General features: G+C 39.6%; 1 protein-coding gene across 9 annotated transcripts in view; it reads left to right on the top strand.

The window, feature by feature from the left end:
• Window positions 1–15,325, top strand: part of lrp1bb (low density lipoprotein receptor-related protein 1Bb) — a 279,672-nt gene that overhangs the window by 200,519 nt on the left and 63,828 nt on the right. For all 9 annotated transcript variants that reach the window (XM_035952736.2, XM_055015178.1, XM_035952733.2 and 6 more), the window contains 10 exons: window positions 164–535; window positions 3,416–3,605; window positions 5,790–5,994; window positions 9,706–9,898; window positions 11,507–11,632; window positions 12,674–12,802; window positions 12,976–13,095; window positions 13,974–14,087; window positions 14,285–14,434; window positions 14,658–14,780. In XM_035952736.2, coding sequence (XP_035808629.2) covers window positions 164–535; window positions 3,416–3,605; window positions 5,790–5,994; window positions 9,706–9,898; window positions 11,507–11,632; window positions 12,674–12,802; window positions 12,976–13,095; window positions 13,974–14,087; window positions 14,285–14,434; window positions 14,658–14,780 — 1,722 coding nt within the window. The remainder of the gene's footprint in view (window positions 1–163; window positions 536–3,415; window positions 3,606–5,789; window positions 5,995–9,705; window positions 9,899–11,506; window positions 11,633–12,673; window positions 12,803–12,975; window positions 13,096–13,973; window positions 14,088–14,284; window positions 14,435–14,657; window positions 14,781–15,325) is intronic.

The following is a 15,325-nucleotide window of genomic DNA, read 5'->3' as shown; positions in this document are numbered from 1 at the left end:
GTAATTAAGCCTGTGATGAATTTGTAAAGACTATCATAATACGAGGCTGCTGTGCTGCTTGTGTGACTTTCAACTGCCATGCGTAGTTAGGTGAATTTAAACATGATTGCACAGAGCAGAAACTGAAGCAGACCAGTAACTGAACATGTGTTGTGTTGTGAAGGCACTAACCCCTGTGCCAGGAGCAATGGAGGCTGCCAGCAGCTGTGCTTTCACCTGGGCAGCGGTCGCCGGACCTGCTCCTGCGCCCATGGCCGCTTGGCAGAGGATGGCTTTGCCTGTGAGCGCTATGAAGGTTACCTACTCTACTCTGAAAGGACCATACTGAAAAGCATCCATCTTTCAGACGAAAATGACCTCAACTCCCCTCTCCAACCTTTCGAAAATCCTGCTTTTTTCAAGAACATCATAGCGCTGGCTTTTGACTATGGTCACAAGATAGCTGGGACCAACCGCATCTTTTTTAGCGACGTCCACTTTGGAAATATCCAGATTATTAATGATGACTGGACGGGAAGAACTATTTTTGCAGAAAGTAAGTGCATTTCATGTTACCACAATGCTTCTACATTATTTGTATGTTGTTAGGTAATAAAACTGCTGTGGGAGCTGACAGATGCCTCACTGCAAATATTCACTAACAGACATATACACTTCTTATGTCAATTTCAAGACCTTTACATCCCCTGCAGTGTGAGCTCTGTGTGGTTCGGCACAATGTGCAGGATGATAATGATATTTGATACACCATGTCGACACTTGGTGTGTTTCAGATGTGTTTTCACTCTTGTGTTTGATATGCCTGTCATGAAGAAGATATGCTTCCATTTTAATGAATGCATGGCCTTGAAACACTCACGTTTCACTTGCGATTATGCACATAACTGCATATTTTTACACTCTCTTCTTAAGTCTGATTTATTCTGACTTATGTGTAACTGTATTGACTGTGTACTGGGATGTGAGCTCTACCATCTTACATCTAGTACAGTGGAACTCCCGCTGACTGAATGCATTTTAAACCTTGTTCATGATACAATAGACACAAAGCATTAATAGCATCTACCTTGGTTAATGTCAAGTGTGACATTTTCTCTTCCATTCCTTTATTTTTTATCCTTGTACTCCTCTAAAAAGTGTAGTACCTATGTTTGAAAGTTTCCTGCTCGCTGACTGCCACGAACTGAATGAGGACTGTTCCTGCTCTGCTACTCACTAAAGCTCAGTCAGTCCTGTCTTGATAAGCGTGACTGGAGTCAGATGAGCAGCAAAAGTCTCTGTTCTGCACGGCTAGCATCCTCAGCCATTCTGTGAAGTTTCCACTGGGAGCAGAGCTCAGCAGCTTCCCGCCTCCTCCTCACACTGGGAGACTGGCTGAGTGTTACTGATCCACTCTCACCCATCCCCCGACCCATCCTCGGCCCCCCTGCTGAGGGAGCTTTCTGCTTATTAATTTATCTTCTAGAAATGAACAAGCGTTATCAAGAACCATCTGTCAGGATTTGTAAGTGCCCTTCACACCTAAGCACTTGTGAAATGCAAAACGAAAGTGGTGCAAAGAAATCATTTGAGTGCAGTATAACTTTCTTAATCCATAATACACATCGAATAGTTGTTTGTATGGGCGTGCATTTCACAAAATTGTGAGAATATTGTGACCTTCCTTGTTTTTAATTAGGTTAATAAAAGTACCACAACCATGTGGTCTGTGCTGAGTTTGATGAAATCAACAGCTTTAGGCAGCATCTGACCCTTTACTGTATTTAAAATCAAGACCGTCTTTTCTTCTAAAAGTTTCTGCCTGAATCCTGTCATTGAGGAAAGGTGAAGATGTTAATCATCCATATTTCCCTAATTAAACTCTGTGTCCCCCATTAATTACTCCCTTGCCTGGCCAACAATTTGTGAGAAACTCCAAGCTGCCAGACGGCTTTTATTGCAAACTATTAATTAGCGGTCGGCTGACTCAGGTAGAGTCTTAAGTATTCTAGGGTATAGTTTATGGCTTCTTAGATACGGGGTTACAGCCAAATTATCTAACGTTGGCCACATGTTCACCGTTTAGACAAATTAGAAACTGTACTGACAGATGAATGTGTATGCAAAAATGCTCAGGGTACAAAACAGGATCAGATTTCCCAAATGTTTGGACACAGGCGTTATGTAAATATTAAGAGATTATTACATTTAAATTTACATTTGAGTATTCATATTTTTTGTTGTGTTGATGTTATCAGTGCTGGTAGTTTTATTGAAGCCAGAGGAGGGATTCTTTGGACTAATTCCTGTTATGCTGTTATGAAAGGCAACGTCTAGTTTCATCATAGAATATGATAGATATGTTGACAAGCTGTGTGTGTGTGTGTGTGTGTGTGTGTGTGTGTGTGTGTGTGTGTGTGTGTGTGTGTGTACAGTACCAGAAATAATACAATGGTAATAACGTCCACACACACCCTCTCATAGTCTATGGGGAGCAGCAGTCATATTCGTGTAAGGTTACATGTCATCTCAGCAATTCAGTCATTCTGACCCTTCTTGTCCTGATTCATACTGAATATTGAAAGTTGTATTCACTAGGTAATTTATGAATCCGCAGAAACAAAAAATAAAAAAACAAACCTAAAACAGAGTAGAAAAATAACAGTAATAAAACATGAATATGGCTGGATTTTCGGTCCATGATCGTTGTCTCTCTCTTGAGGTTCCTTCCCTGTCACTCATATCCCTGCAATAACATAAGGGGCTGCAAAGGCCTTTTCATATTCTGTGTTTAGGAAATTGGCTCGCGATGAAAACATATTCAGTTCCTGAGTGACTGTTGCATCAACAAATAGCTGTCTGTCCAGCGTAGTGAGGCATGAAGTTATTTCCCTGTCAATCACCAAGGAAACACAATCCCAATTCTAACACAATTGGAGCCTGCCATCTGTTACAAGCAAAGTCAATATTTTTTACCTAAATATACATGACAGACAACTTGGAGGAATTTAGTAGTCCCAGATGATAGTGGCAGAAATCTGAAAATTAGAAATCAATGGTACACACAGAAAAATACATCTATGAACTTCATGAACCCCAAACCTAAAACTGTAAAAGAGAGAAATATTCTTTTTCTCATGTTGCATTTTATTCAGAAATTTCAGTTAGTTGCTTTCTCAGGAATTTAATAATTCCTCTTGTGTATACATTCCTCTGTTATCACTGACTTAACCAAGGATAGGACTCCCTTTGTTGCAGCCATAACTTGCAATGTAGACTAAAAAGACGAATCTATTTTCCACATTAAGTTCTTGTCAGAAGCAGCCTCAAACACAAGTGTCCCTCAGGCTTGTATGTGTTTTCACTGTACCGGGCTTTTTTGTGTGTCAGAATTAGTTGGAACGTGAGCAGTAATCTAATGTGCCTGTTCTTTTAGATGTGGGTTCAGTGGAGGGTTTGGCTTACCATCGGGCCTGGGACACCTTGTACTGGACCAGCTCCACTACATCCACCATCACCAGACAAACAGTGGACCAGACACGAGTGGGTGCCTTCAGCAGGCAGGCCGTGGTCACTCTTTCAGAAGAGGATCATCCACACGTCCTGGCCCTGGATGAGTGTCAAAAGTCAGTAGCTTGTGTTTTTCTTCAAATACACACTCTCACACGCTTTCTCCAAATTAGTCTATCGGTCAGTTGATACTGTGACTCCCAGCATTTTTATTTATAGGTTGATATATGCACAACTACTCTCATTTTATCACCACCAAAATTTATCGCTGTCAAGCATCGTATTAGTTTTCTTTGTTACGCTGATGATGCCATTCTCTACATATCTTTTAATCCACGTTATTTTACTTAGTGCCAATGTGAATAAAAAATACTGTGGTTCTATTTCATGCTTCAAGAGAATATATAACAACATAAAATAAATGTATTAAACTGTATTGCAAAGGATATGCCATTTTTCCTCTCTAAGATACACAGCTTGTGCGTGCTTTTTTTGCAAATAGGCTTGACCACTATAATTCGCTGCTCTCAGGTTTTCCCAGAAAGTCTATAAATAAATTACACTTAATACAGAAGGTTGTTGCCAGAGTTTTAACTGGATCACATTACTGCTGTTTTAAAATCCATACACTGGCCTCCTGTTAGCTGTAGGACAAATTTTAAGATCCTCGCACTTGTCTATAAATCTATTCACAGACTATATTTTTGATGTGCTGCCAAGATATGGTCAAGGTGGAGCTCACAGATTGACTAATGCACACTGTAGCAAAAATGCAGACAAATGGAATAGTTTTCTTTTAAATCTATGGAGAGAAATTCAGTTGAGGCTTTTAAGTATGTGCTACCTCTCTCTTTAGTGTTCTACTTAGAATGTAAAAATACTTCCACTGCAATTTCATTATAATTTAGTCTTGACGCTTTTCACAAATAGTGTTCAGTTTCTCTCCACTTGCATGGGTAGACGTGAAATTTTAACATTTATGTAAAATCTCATCCCATGTGTAAATTTAGACAGAGTTGTTTTAAGGGTGTTTTTATGCACCCAGACCCAAGTATGAGTCACTGCTTTTCAACTGTAATTTTGATCAATTTCTAACAAGGATCCATTTTGGAGATAATGTTTTGCATCTTGCTGTAGGTTACGTTGAGCATTTCGACTTTTCAGGTCTAACTGTTTTGATCTGTTGTGAGCAGCAGATATCATACCTGATTTTAGCAGTTTCACTTGTTCAAAAAAAATAAAAAAGCTTCAGGGAAAAGTGTTTTCTGATGCTCAAAATGTAACACATCAGTATTCCTTTTACTACTAGCTCCGACTGCATTGAAAACCGGTATTTTCATGAATATAAAAATGTAACTGTGAGCAGTGTGAAAAGAGTGAGTATCTTGCTCTCCTGTTATACTAACTAAATTAATTTCTTGACCTCAGACTATCCTTGGTTGGCAGTTTGGCACCATATCCATCCCACTCCAGAACCGCTGTCTGATAATTAGAATTCAAACTCAAGTGATTAATTAGTAGCCCCTAGTTGTGACTTCTGACCTGAATCTTTATTATCTCGCTCGAGTGGACTTCTGTGACTTCATTACATTATGAAGTCAGAGCTTAGGGTTTGAAAAACTTTTTTATGCGATTTGAAAATGTATCCAGCTCTGTTTTTCAGTGATTTGTCTGCATAGCTATGGATTTAAAATGTGCACAGTCCGTCTTGCAAATCCCATCTAAACAAAGATACAAATCTTTTATTTACTCCGCTGGTATTATCTGTTTTTCATATTCTCACACAGAAGAATATGCATAAATGACCTTTATCTCACAACCTATGATGCTAATCCGTATTATCTAATTGAAACAGAGCTACACTTTATCAGTGATAAACTCCTTCAGGGCAAAAACAAGGAAGCCAATGATGTCTTGGCAGCTATGGGATGCTGTTGATAATTGACTGACATGACTGCACAAACCTCGAGCAGTTTAATTCAGTGAATAATACTTTGGCTGTTCAGTTGTGTGGGTTTCGCCTACATGAGAGAGAATTCTCTGCATCATGTCAATACAGCTGCTCTAACAAAAAGCCCTTTCAGACTACACATTCATTTATTTTGTAGTTCTGGCTGAAGTGGGAATTTGTAAGAGTGCTAAGGTGAATTAATACAGCTTTTGGAGAGGGAAGTGAGTCCCTGTTGATGCCTACGCATTAAATCTAAGTCACTGGCAGTTGCTAAATGGTGAAAGAAAATACGACATTCTGCTCACTAAGATTTATGTGTTTGGTTTGGCTGTCCATGACACATTTCCAGCCTGATGTTTTGGACCAACTGGAATGAGCAGAAGCCCAGCATCATGAGATCCACCTTGGCTGGCAAGAATATGAGGATTGTCATCAGTACTGACATCTTGACGCCCAACGGACTGACTATTGACCACAAAGCAGAAAAGCTCTACTTTTCAGATGGAAGCCTTGGCAAGATTGAGAGATGTGACTACGATGGTTCCAGCAGATATGTGAGTATGAAAAGAATGACCCCCAAAGTATAAGATATTGATTGTGGTTGCTGGTCTGAAGAAATAGATTTTTTTCCACTGGGCAAAAATGTCATACAATATATATGAATATTTCTATCGCCATCCAAATATGCCACTGGACACTGTTTCAGTCAAAATTGCACATTTTTCTTACACAACCTTTGAAATTCACGTGTTAAACAAAGAAGACTCAGTGGTGCACCAGCAAATTTCTAGTTTCCCACAGCACAATCATTTCATTTCTCTAACCCTGCTGGTTGGGTGTTTTGTTGACCTGCTGTGCCACACAGTGTGGAGAGAAACAAAAGATTTTCATTTTAAAGACCCCCTCTGATGAAAATTATGCTTTTTTTTTTTACTTTGTTATCAATTTGATGTTTTCTTTCATGCTGAAAAACACATCAAAAGCAAAATAAGCACAACACAAGTTCAGACTGCTGGAGCTTCATGTATATATATATATATATATATATATATATATATATATATATATATATATATATATATATATATATATATATATATATATATATATATATATATATATATATATATATATATATCCAATCCTGTCAGCTTACAGGGTGGAACTTATTATTATTATTATTATTATTATTATTATTATTATTATTATTATTATTATTATTATTATTATTATTATTATTATTATTATTATTATAGTATTGCTAGTCTTATTTAGAATGGAGTTTGTAACATGCATGACTCTGCATAGTAGCTCTACTGGGCAGGGAGCGGTGGGTGGAAATAGAGGCATGGACTACACAGATGTACACATTCCACAAGAAAGAGTTGTTTCAAAATCACTTTAAGGCACAAAAGGATTATTTTCATGGACAAAAACTTCTAAATATACAAATTAAGTTCATAGTATTTATTATTATGATTATTATTTTTATTATTATTATTGTTGTCATTGTTATTATTATTTTTATTTGTATTTTTAGGGGTTCTATGACCTGAGAGAGAAATGATGTGTAACAGGATCACTTTTCTGTTACAATCTAACAATTAAGCATTCAACTATTTCTTTGCCAGACTGTACCTAACAGTAATTATTCCATGGTATACACTGACATCTAAATTAAATTAAAACTAAAACTCTTCAAATAATAAAGAAATGCAGCATAAAAAATGGAGGTCAGATTTGTAATTCAGCCTTCATTCTGAGGCAGTACAATATTTAACTGCACATCTGCTTATTGCAGGCTGCACAGTGGTGTAGTGGTTAGCGCTTTCGCCTTGCAGCTAGAAGATCCCTGGTTAGCGTCCCGGCTTTCCTGGGATCTTTCTGCATGGAGTTTGCATGTTCTCTCTGTGCATGCGTGGGTTTTCTCTGGATACTCCAGCTTCCTCCCACAGTCCAAAAACATGCTGAGGTTAATTGATTAGTCTAAATCGCCCGTAGGTGTGAATGTGATTGTTTGTCTGTATATGTCGCCCTGCGACAGACTGACGACTTGTCCAGTGTGTCCCGTGCCTTCACCTGAAGTCAGCTGCTCCAGCCCCCCTGTGACCCTAATGAGGATTAAGCGGTGTATTGATAATGGATGGATGGATCTGCTTGTTGCAGAATATTTGGGCTGTTTTTTTCCCTATTTTTGATCAGTGCAGGCTTAGGCAACATAGTAACTGCTGAAGAAAACCTTCAGGATATATCATGATAGAGAAAAACCTAACCCTATAGTAAGTCGGATGAAAGTATTGAATGTAAATGACCATAATTGTCACTGTCTCTAACATGCTTGCGTATACTGTAATCTTTCTGAGCCGTCCCTGTTTTCAGGAACAACACAGATGTACCAGACACAGCTGTCTATGGAAATGTACAGCTGCACTTGGCATAAAGGACATAGTCATGGACAGAATGTCAAATAGTCCTTTTTCATTCTAAAATAAAAGTTTATTTCCCTTTCTCCCGTTTAATCTCCGATTAACTCATCTCCTGGAACAACATCGTCTGTACAGTGGGTGGGATTTGAATTACCTCTTGAATGTTTTTTTTTTCTCTCTGCATCTCCAAAGGTGCAGATGGTTTCCTTAATCACGAAAGTCATTCCTTGCTAATGTAAATAAAACTCAGAGAGGGAACTTCACATTTTGTCCATAAAAGTTGTATACATAATGTTTGACATCCCAACTAGGGCATACCAGCTGTGTCCAAGGTGTACGGAGGATTACAGTACTGGATGGCCTCTTTTTTTTTTTTTTCGTGGATTTCGGTTTTCACTTGACATGACCTCTGCAGCTCTGCTCCTTGGCCCATCTCAATTAGTTACCCATATGTTTGATGAGCCGGGTCACTAGGCTCAGAAAGTCTTCACCTTTGGGTCCCAGCCTGCCCTTACTGCAGCCTAGTCATGCTAATGAAGGCTTTGCAGTAAGACTGCTCTGGGTGCAGATTCTCCATTGCAATTAAAATGTGTAAATTAAACAGAGATAGCTGACTGTCAAATCCTGTACTTACCCAAACTGTAGTTGTTGAAATCTTAACACAGCCATTGTATACAAGAACCCTACTGGGACGATGAAAGCTTAAGTCGCCTTTGTCAGTTTAAGGTGTTCAGATATTTTTTTTTTTCCATTCGACACTAATGTGTGGAAACCAGCAATGGCTGCAGGAATTCATTTTGAAATCAGAAAACGCAACTGTAAAGCATCCGTTTTGTAAAGAGTTACGTGAATGTACACTTTGATGCTAGTAGAGTATCCTTGAGGGCTCAGCTACTCTTCACTGCAGCAGCACCATTATATGCTGACAGCGTTGTTGGCGAGAAGAACAAGAGCTGTTATGGCTCTCTCCGCCGTGCAATTTTGCGAGTGGAGACCCCTGTCATTAATGAAGTCGGTGCTTCACAAAGGCCAGTGGAGTACGTGATAAGGGAAGATGTCAGCATGTTTAGCTGGAAAGAAAGGTTTGCTTTTTACCATAAAGAGAGGGAGAAAAAAACAGTTCAATGTCCACAGTGCTCTTTCACAGCATGTTTATGTTACCATGTAAAACAAAGGCTGATTGAGGCAATCATTTTAGAGTTTGTTTACATGACGATTAAAGTATCATATATGAATGCTGTTGAATAGTGGGAGATTGATGAGACTGTATGAGCTACTTACCCATTTACACGAAACATGAGTTCAGCACAAAACTAATGGCGTCGCTGGCTGTTAACCGAATGTCTCCCAAATCTAATTTCCTATCAATATGTTCTAGCCGACCCCATCTGGCGTTTACCTCTCTGTCTCCCTCTGTCTCTCACTTGTCTGATGGCCAGTTGTTATTTCCACACGCTGGGCTCCTTTAATCAACACCTGTCCTATTAATCCTAGTATGGCACAGGGCTAATGTGATGTCGCTTACAAGCCTGTCCCACTAATGGCTGAGGCTACAGAGCTGCTGGAGTCCCTGATCCCCCCCCACCCACAAGCCTGGAGAGTCCCAGAAGGAGACATCTGATGGATTCTTGCCTCCCTGCCAATGGCACTGTCATTTACTCCCCCAACATCTGGGTTCAGCAGTCAAGTGGGCAGCAGGGGTGATTTGTTGATTAATGAGTGGAAACATTATTCTCCACATTTATTCCTAAGGATATCCCCTTTGTTGTTTAGCTGCTTTAGAAATAGTCTCATAGGTTTAGACCTACCAACAATGCTCTGTTTTGTATTTTTTTTTAGGTCATAGTTAAATCAGGACCTGGAAACTTCTATGGGCTTGCCATCTATGCAGATTTCATCTACTGGTCAGACTGGGCCCGCAGATCTGTGCTGCGATCAAACAAGTACACAGGTGGTGACACCAAGGTGCTTCGAGCAGATATACCCCATCAGCCAATGGGAATTATAGCTGTGGCCAGGGATACCAACAACTGTGAGTATTTACAGACCTGGAAGTGAGTTCAGTTTCATGACCACTGTATGCAAATGCTTATTTGTTTGATATGTGTTTGCAGGTGCGTGGTTGTTGATGTGTGCAGGGGTTTATACATGTGCATATTAATTATGTTGGTTTAGAACAAAAGACTTAAATTATTGTGTATGCAATTCAGCTGTGGCAAAATAACAATATTACAGGGAAATATGCATAAATGTTTTTTTTTGTGCACCGTTTCCATCCTGGTGTCGTTTGTTTTGTGAGGCCTAAATGCAGGTTTATCCCAGATTTAGTTTTTTCATTTGCATATGCATTTCCACAGGATATTTGCATTGCATTTGCACAGTACAGGAGATTTGTTGTTGAAGATAAGTCAAGGTATCTGCTAAAATAAATAGGTTTTGCGCATTCGAACATTTCCCTTCAATTTAAACTTAATACAGTTGTTTATCATCGTAAATAAATACACTGTTACAAAAAATTCGTATGACTTTTTCAAACTAAGAAAATTTGAAATGTTTAATATTCAGTTACCAACTAATAACAACATGTTTGAAGGGGTGTACAAGGGATTTGATTTACAGCAACGCTGCTGATGATAAATGTAAGTGGTCTTATTTAGAATGTCCAGAAACTTAAGCCTCAGTGGTAATTAATATAAAAGTAGCTTATGTTGTCGAGGGAGTCTCTTAAGTGTCGTATGAAGTTTAATTTCCAAGTAGGACAAAGGGATGTGGGCTTAAGTGTATCCCACTGGCTGGACTCAGATGCAAAGAGCCACAATTTTCCTTTCACATCCTGTGACCTCCAACGGGCACAGCTGCACGTCTCTAGCATAATGTGCAGTGACCAACAATGGAGGATTTGAAAATGAGGTTATCCTTTTTTGTCTTGGTCTTATTGCATTTTCCTTGTCGCAGATATCCTGACTATAAATAATCACACATTTAGTTTACCTGAGCTGTACAACAGATGAATGTTTCCTTCTCTCATGAATAAAATATTCATGGCTGGAGGGCAAGTAGCAAGAGAGGGTCTCCAATGGACACGTATGTCTCTGAACACTTGCACTTGATAATTGATGCCTTTTGTTTCTCAGTTTCTTTTACACATTTTTTTTCTCCTTTCTCAGGACTAGACAGACCGTGCTTTATTCTTTCCTGTGTTTTGGTTGCACGTGGAATGAATCTTATAGCAGGAAATCTGCAGTAACTATCTCACTGCCAGACGGCAAAGATCAAGGTTGGTGGCAGACCATCAGAGCCACAAAGCACCAACTCTTTTCTCGATTTAACATTCAGTGAGGGAAAAATCTTTATTAGAAAATGCAGAGAGTCCAAATTATGTGACAGCTTCCAGTGAGATTTTTATTACTAATAATAAAAGGGAGAATTAATTTGGTATGTAATGAACTAATCGATGTGGAAGGCTGGGACAAAGTGTGTTGAGTGGAAAGGTGGGCTACAATACCTCCTTAGAAGATGACTTAAGAACCGTATTGAACATCTCGCCTTGATGACATCTGTAAGAGAAAGTGTGACCCCAGAGAATTTCCCCTTGACTACTGCTGAAAGCCTAATCAGTCCTGTTTGATTGTTATTGAAGGTGAGCTGTCCCCATGCCGACACATGAACGGAGGCTGCGGCGACCTTTGTCTCCTGACCCCACAAGGAAGGGTCAACTGCAGCTGCCGTGGAGAACGTGTTCTGTTAGACGACAACAGATGTGTGTGTAAGTCATGACAAGCTTCAGATTTAATTATACTGTGGTGACACGCAGCTGACCTTCCAAACATTAGGAGGTATTGATTTTAATGACACCCTGTATGGATTAGTTATTTTGAAAGGTGTCTTTGGCTACGTTTATATGTATAGTGTAACTTGCAGTGCCTTTTTTTTAAGTGCCGTTTACATGACCCTTTGGTATTTTTGAATTGATTCCTTTGTACATAAGCACACACAAACAAGCACGGACAGCTGCTATTTCTTTCTATTTGACTAAGCAGTCAGTTTGCAGTTATTCCGGTAGTCATAGTCAATACATTTTGAGAATAAATAAAGATAGCTAAACTGTTACGCGGTGTGTGTGGCTTCAAATTTATGCAGACAGCAGAAAAAAGAAAAACAGTTGAAAGGAGTAGGATGTTTGCCACAGCTACCTGTCTACAGTCACAAATGTAAAGCTTTGGGGGGCTGTCCTGCTTCATAATTTGACATTGCCGCTTGCATTTGAAATGCAGTGTGATGGTCGACCATATGGTGGGAAGAGCTGTTCAAACGACAGAAGTTTGGCCAGACTAAACATGGCAAGTGACTCAGAGCTGCATTGTAGACTGGCTGTAACAGGATGGCAGGCTTTTTTATCCCACCCCGATTTGACCTGTTACTAGAGCAGAAAGATGTTTTGTAATTTGAACTTTTGAACCTGCAAGAGTAGCACAGATCAGAGATATTGTTGAAATTTCTGACTAATGACTGAAACCACTAAAAGTAGAATGCTAGTAATTAATATTACAACACATGTGCCACTGTAGATCTGTTGGGAATGGACTACCAATGGGATATCAAAATGCTTCACAGGTTAAAGTGTAAGGTTAATGAGTTTATGGAATACAGTCGTGACCTTTACAAAGTTTGGTCGAAAACCGCGTTGCTGGAGTAAATCTATGGTTCACTGTGTGTTGAAACGTAGCCTTAGTTTACCACTGAATGAATTCGTTTAATATCCTGTTGACATTTTGACAATAGTCACCTTCACTGTCTTCTTCTGCAGCAGAAAATTCCTCCTGCAACATCTACACTGAATTCGAGTGTGGGAATGGAGAGTGCATAAACTACCAGCTGACTTGTGATGGAGTAGCCCACTGCAAAGACAAATCAGATGAGAAGATGCAGTACTGTGGTAAAATGCACTTAACAACAAAGTATACAAATAGGAATGTATAGTGTCGTAAAAGTATGTTGGTTTATTTCATACAGAAATAACTAAAAGTAACTGATGATTGTTATATGTCACTTTCATTCAGGAAGTATTGTGGTCATTTTCACCACATTAATGCAGTTCAATTTGTTCAGACAACAGGAGCTGTCGGAAGGGTTTTCGGCCCTGCTACAACCAGCGGTGTGTGGCCAATAGCCACTTCTGTGATGGGATCGATGACTGTGGGGACAACTCTGATGAAGCTTTCTGTAACAGTGAGTCGCAGCCGTTTGATCTCCTCTTCTATCCGTCCTGCCTCTGAGGGCAGAATCCAAGTCACACAAATGCTTATGTTAATACTGCACGCTAGGCCACATGCTGTGCTAAGCCTTCCCTGTTTAATGAGCCCCAAGATCATAAAGAGTGCACAAATTCAAAGAGACTCCCAACTCTTACCCTCCAAAAAACTGCTTTTTGAAGTCCAGACAATATTTTCATTATGGCCAGTAATTTTATTTTCTGTGGTATTTAGGATGTGACATTACAGCGTTTATTTCCATGCTGTAATTGGTGATAGTGGTAAAATATTGAGGTATATAGATTCTTACCAAGCTCACTGGAGCCCACAAGGAGACAGCAGTAGGTTCATAATTAATGTAGACCTTCTAACTCAGCAGTCTGAGATTTCAGGAATGAGTTTATCTCACTATGGTGTGTCATCGTTAGCCTATTCTTTTTAATATGACATGAACAATAACTTTTTCTGTTTCTGTTCCAACATTTAATTCTAGTGTTAGCAAGTTGTATGCTGATAATAAAATGCAGAGTAGTGAAATGACCTCAGAATGTGATTGGTAAATGAACAACACAACCAAGAAGCCTCATCTTGCATATTAAGTGTAATTTGCTCTTGCACACCACTAAGCGGGTCATAGCATTCAGTCAGCTTATATAGCAGTGGCAGTCCAACTAAACAGATACTGAAACTCATGAAAACCCTTTTTTTTTTTCTGCCTGGCATTTTGCAACCTGGAGCTAATTTTCACCGCTCTCAGAAAGACTTTCTACGTATTGTTATGAGCCATACCTGTAACTGTGCCTGAGTACTGTTTCTTTTCTGGTATCTTTTTGAAATGCTAATTCTCTCCCCCAGATGTCACATGTGGCTCATCAGAATCGTCTTGCAGGGATGGAAGCTGTGTACCTAGCTCAGCCTGGTGTAACCAGGTCATCGAATGTGCCGACGCCTCTGATGAAAAAAACTGCAGTAAGTCCTTCAGCTTGTGCTTTGCATTGCTGTTAATATGAAAACGTACACACACCTGCACCTCCAGCACATCAAATGGATCCAGTGACTTGCTCATCTCTTGGATCAGATTGAATACTGCTCCCCTTTTTCCTACCTCCCCGTTCACTGTGGCATTGTGAGAAGACAATTATTATGATGCTGTGTTTTGTATTCAGACCACACCGGCTGCTCTCACTTTTACAAGCTTGGGGTGAAAGAAAAAGATTTCATCAGCTGCAATTCCACCTCACTGTGCATCCACCCTTCATGGATCTGTGATGGTGCAAATGATTGCGGGGACTATGCTGACGAGACCAACTGCCAGGGTGAGCAGCAACATAAACACACACAAAGACACACAGTTTGTCCGTGCATTCAGAGGCACTTCAAGGAAGCCAGCTTCAATTAGAAAAGACTTACGACAGATCTCAATTTTCAGAGATGATTATGACAGTGGAATAAGAGATTCGGAGAGAGCTTAGGAAAAGATAATGACCTCAATCATTGCTAATGCCCAAAGGACCGGCTTGGTTTTGTTGTTTGTCCCAGTTTCCCATGGGCAGAAGTGTGAGGAGGGCCACTTTGCTTGTCCAAGTGGGAACTGCATTTCCAGCGTGTGGCTGTGCGATGGCCAGAAAGACTGCGAAGATGGAGCAGATGAATTCCAATGCGGTGAGCCAACAAATCTTACCTCTCTTCCAAGAGCTTTTACACAATAAACTGAAATAATAGATGAGGTATTTTGTTGCTGTACACAACATTGTCAGCAGTTGGAAGGGTATTTATTTTCCATTAACAAGAAGCTATTTGTTGCAATGTTTCTGTCATTTAAATAGATCCAGGCCTGCAACAGTTTTAGGTAAAATATGTTAGGAGGAGGCAGTAGGACAAGAGATGATTGTTTATCTTGCCATGAGGCAATTTCTTCTCACTTTGTTTTGCTTCCCCTTATTGTGTGTGTTTGAGATTTCTCAAGTGAGTTTTGCTGCCTGTTTGAAAGTCTAATTCCGACCCTGAATTCAGAGTGAGGCTGTTGAGGACACACACATCTCCCCCTTCTCTTTGAATTATAATATACAGCACTTGCAGTGTAACAATTAATTAATGAGCCATCAGTCACTGAAACTGTTATACTGAAAATGGAAATATGAGTTCAGTGGAAAATGGTGACATATGAAAGGATTACACAGTACAATACCACTCCTCTCCTTCCCTTG

This window comes from Amphiprion ocellaris, chromosome 11, assembly GCF_022539595.1.
Source record: "Amphiprion ocellaris isolate individual 3 ecotype Okinawa chromosome 11, ASM2253959v1, whole genome shotgun sequence".
NCBI classification, from domain to species: domain Eukaryota; kingdom Metazoa; phylum Chordata; class Actinopteri; family Pomacentridae; genus Amphiprion; species Amphiprion ocellaris.
Note: the sequence above shows the minus strand (reverse complement) of the source record. Positions and strands in the feature narration are given on the sequence as shown.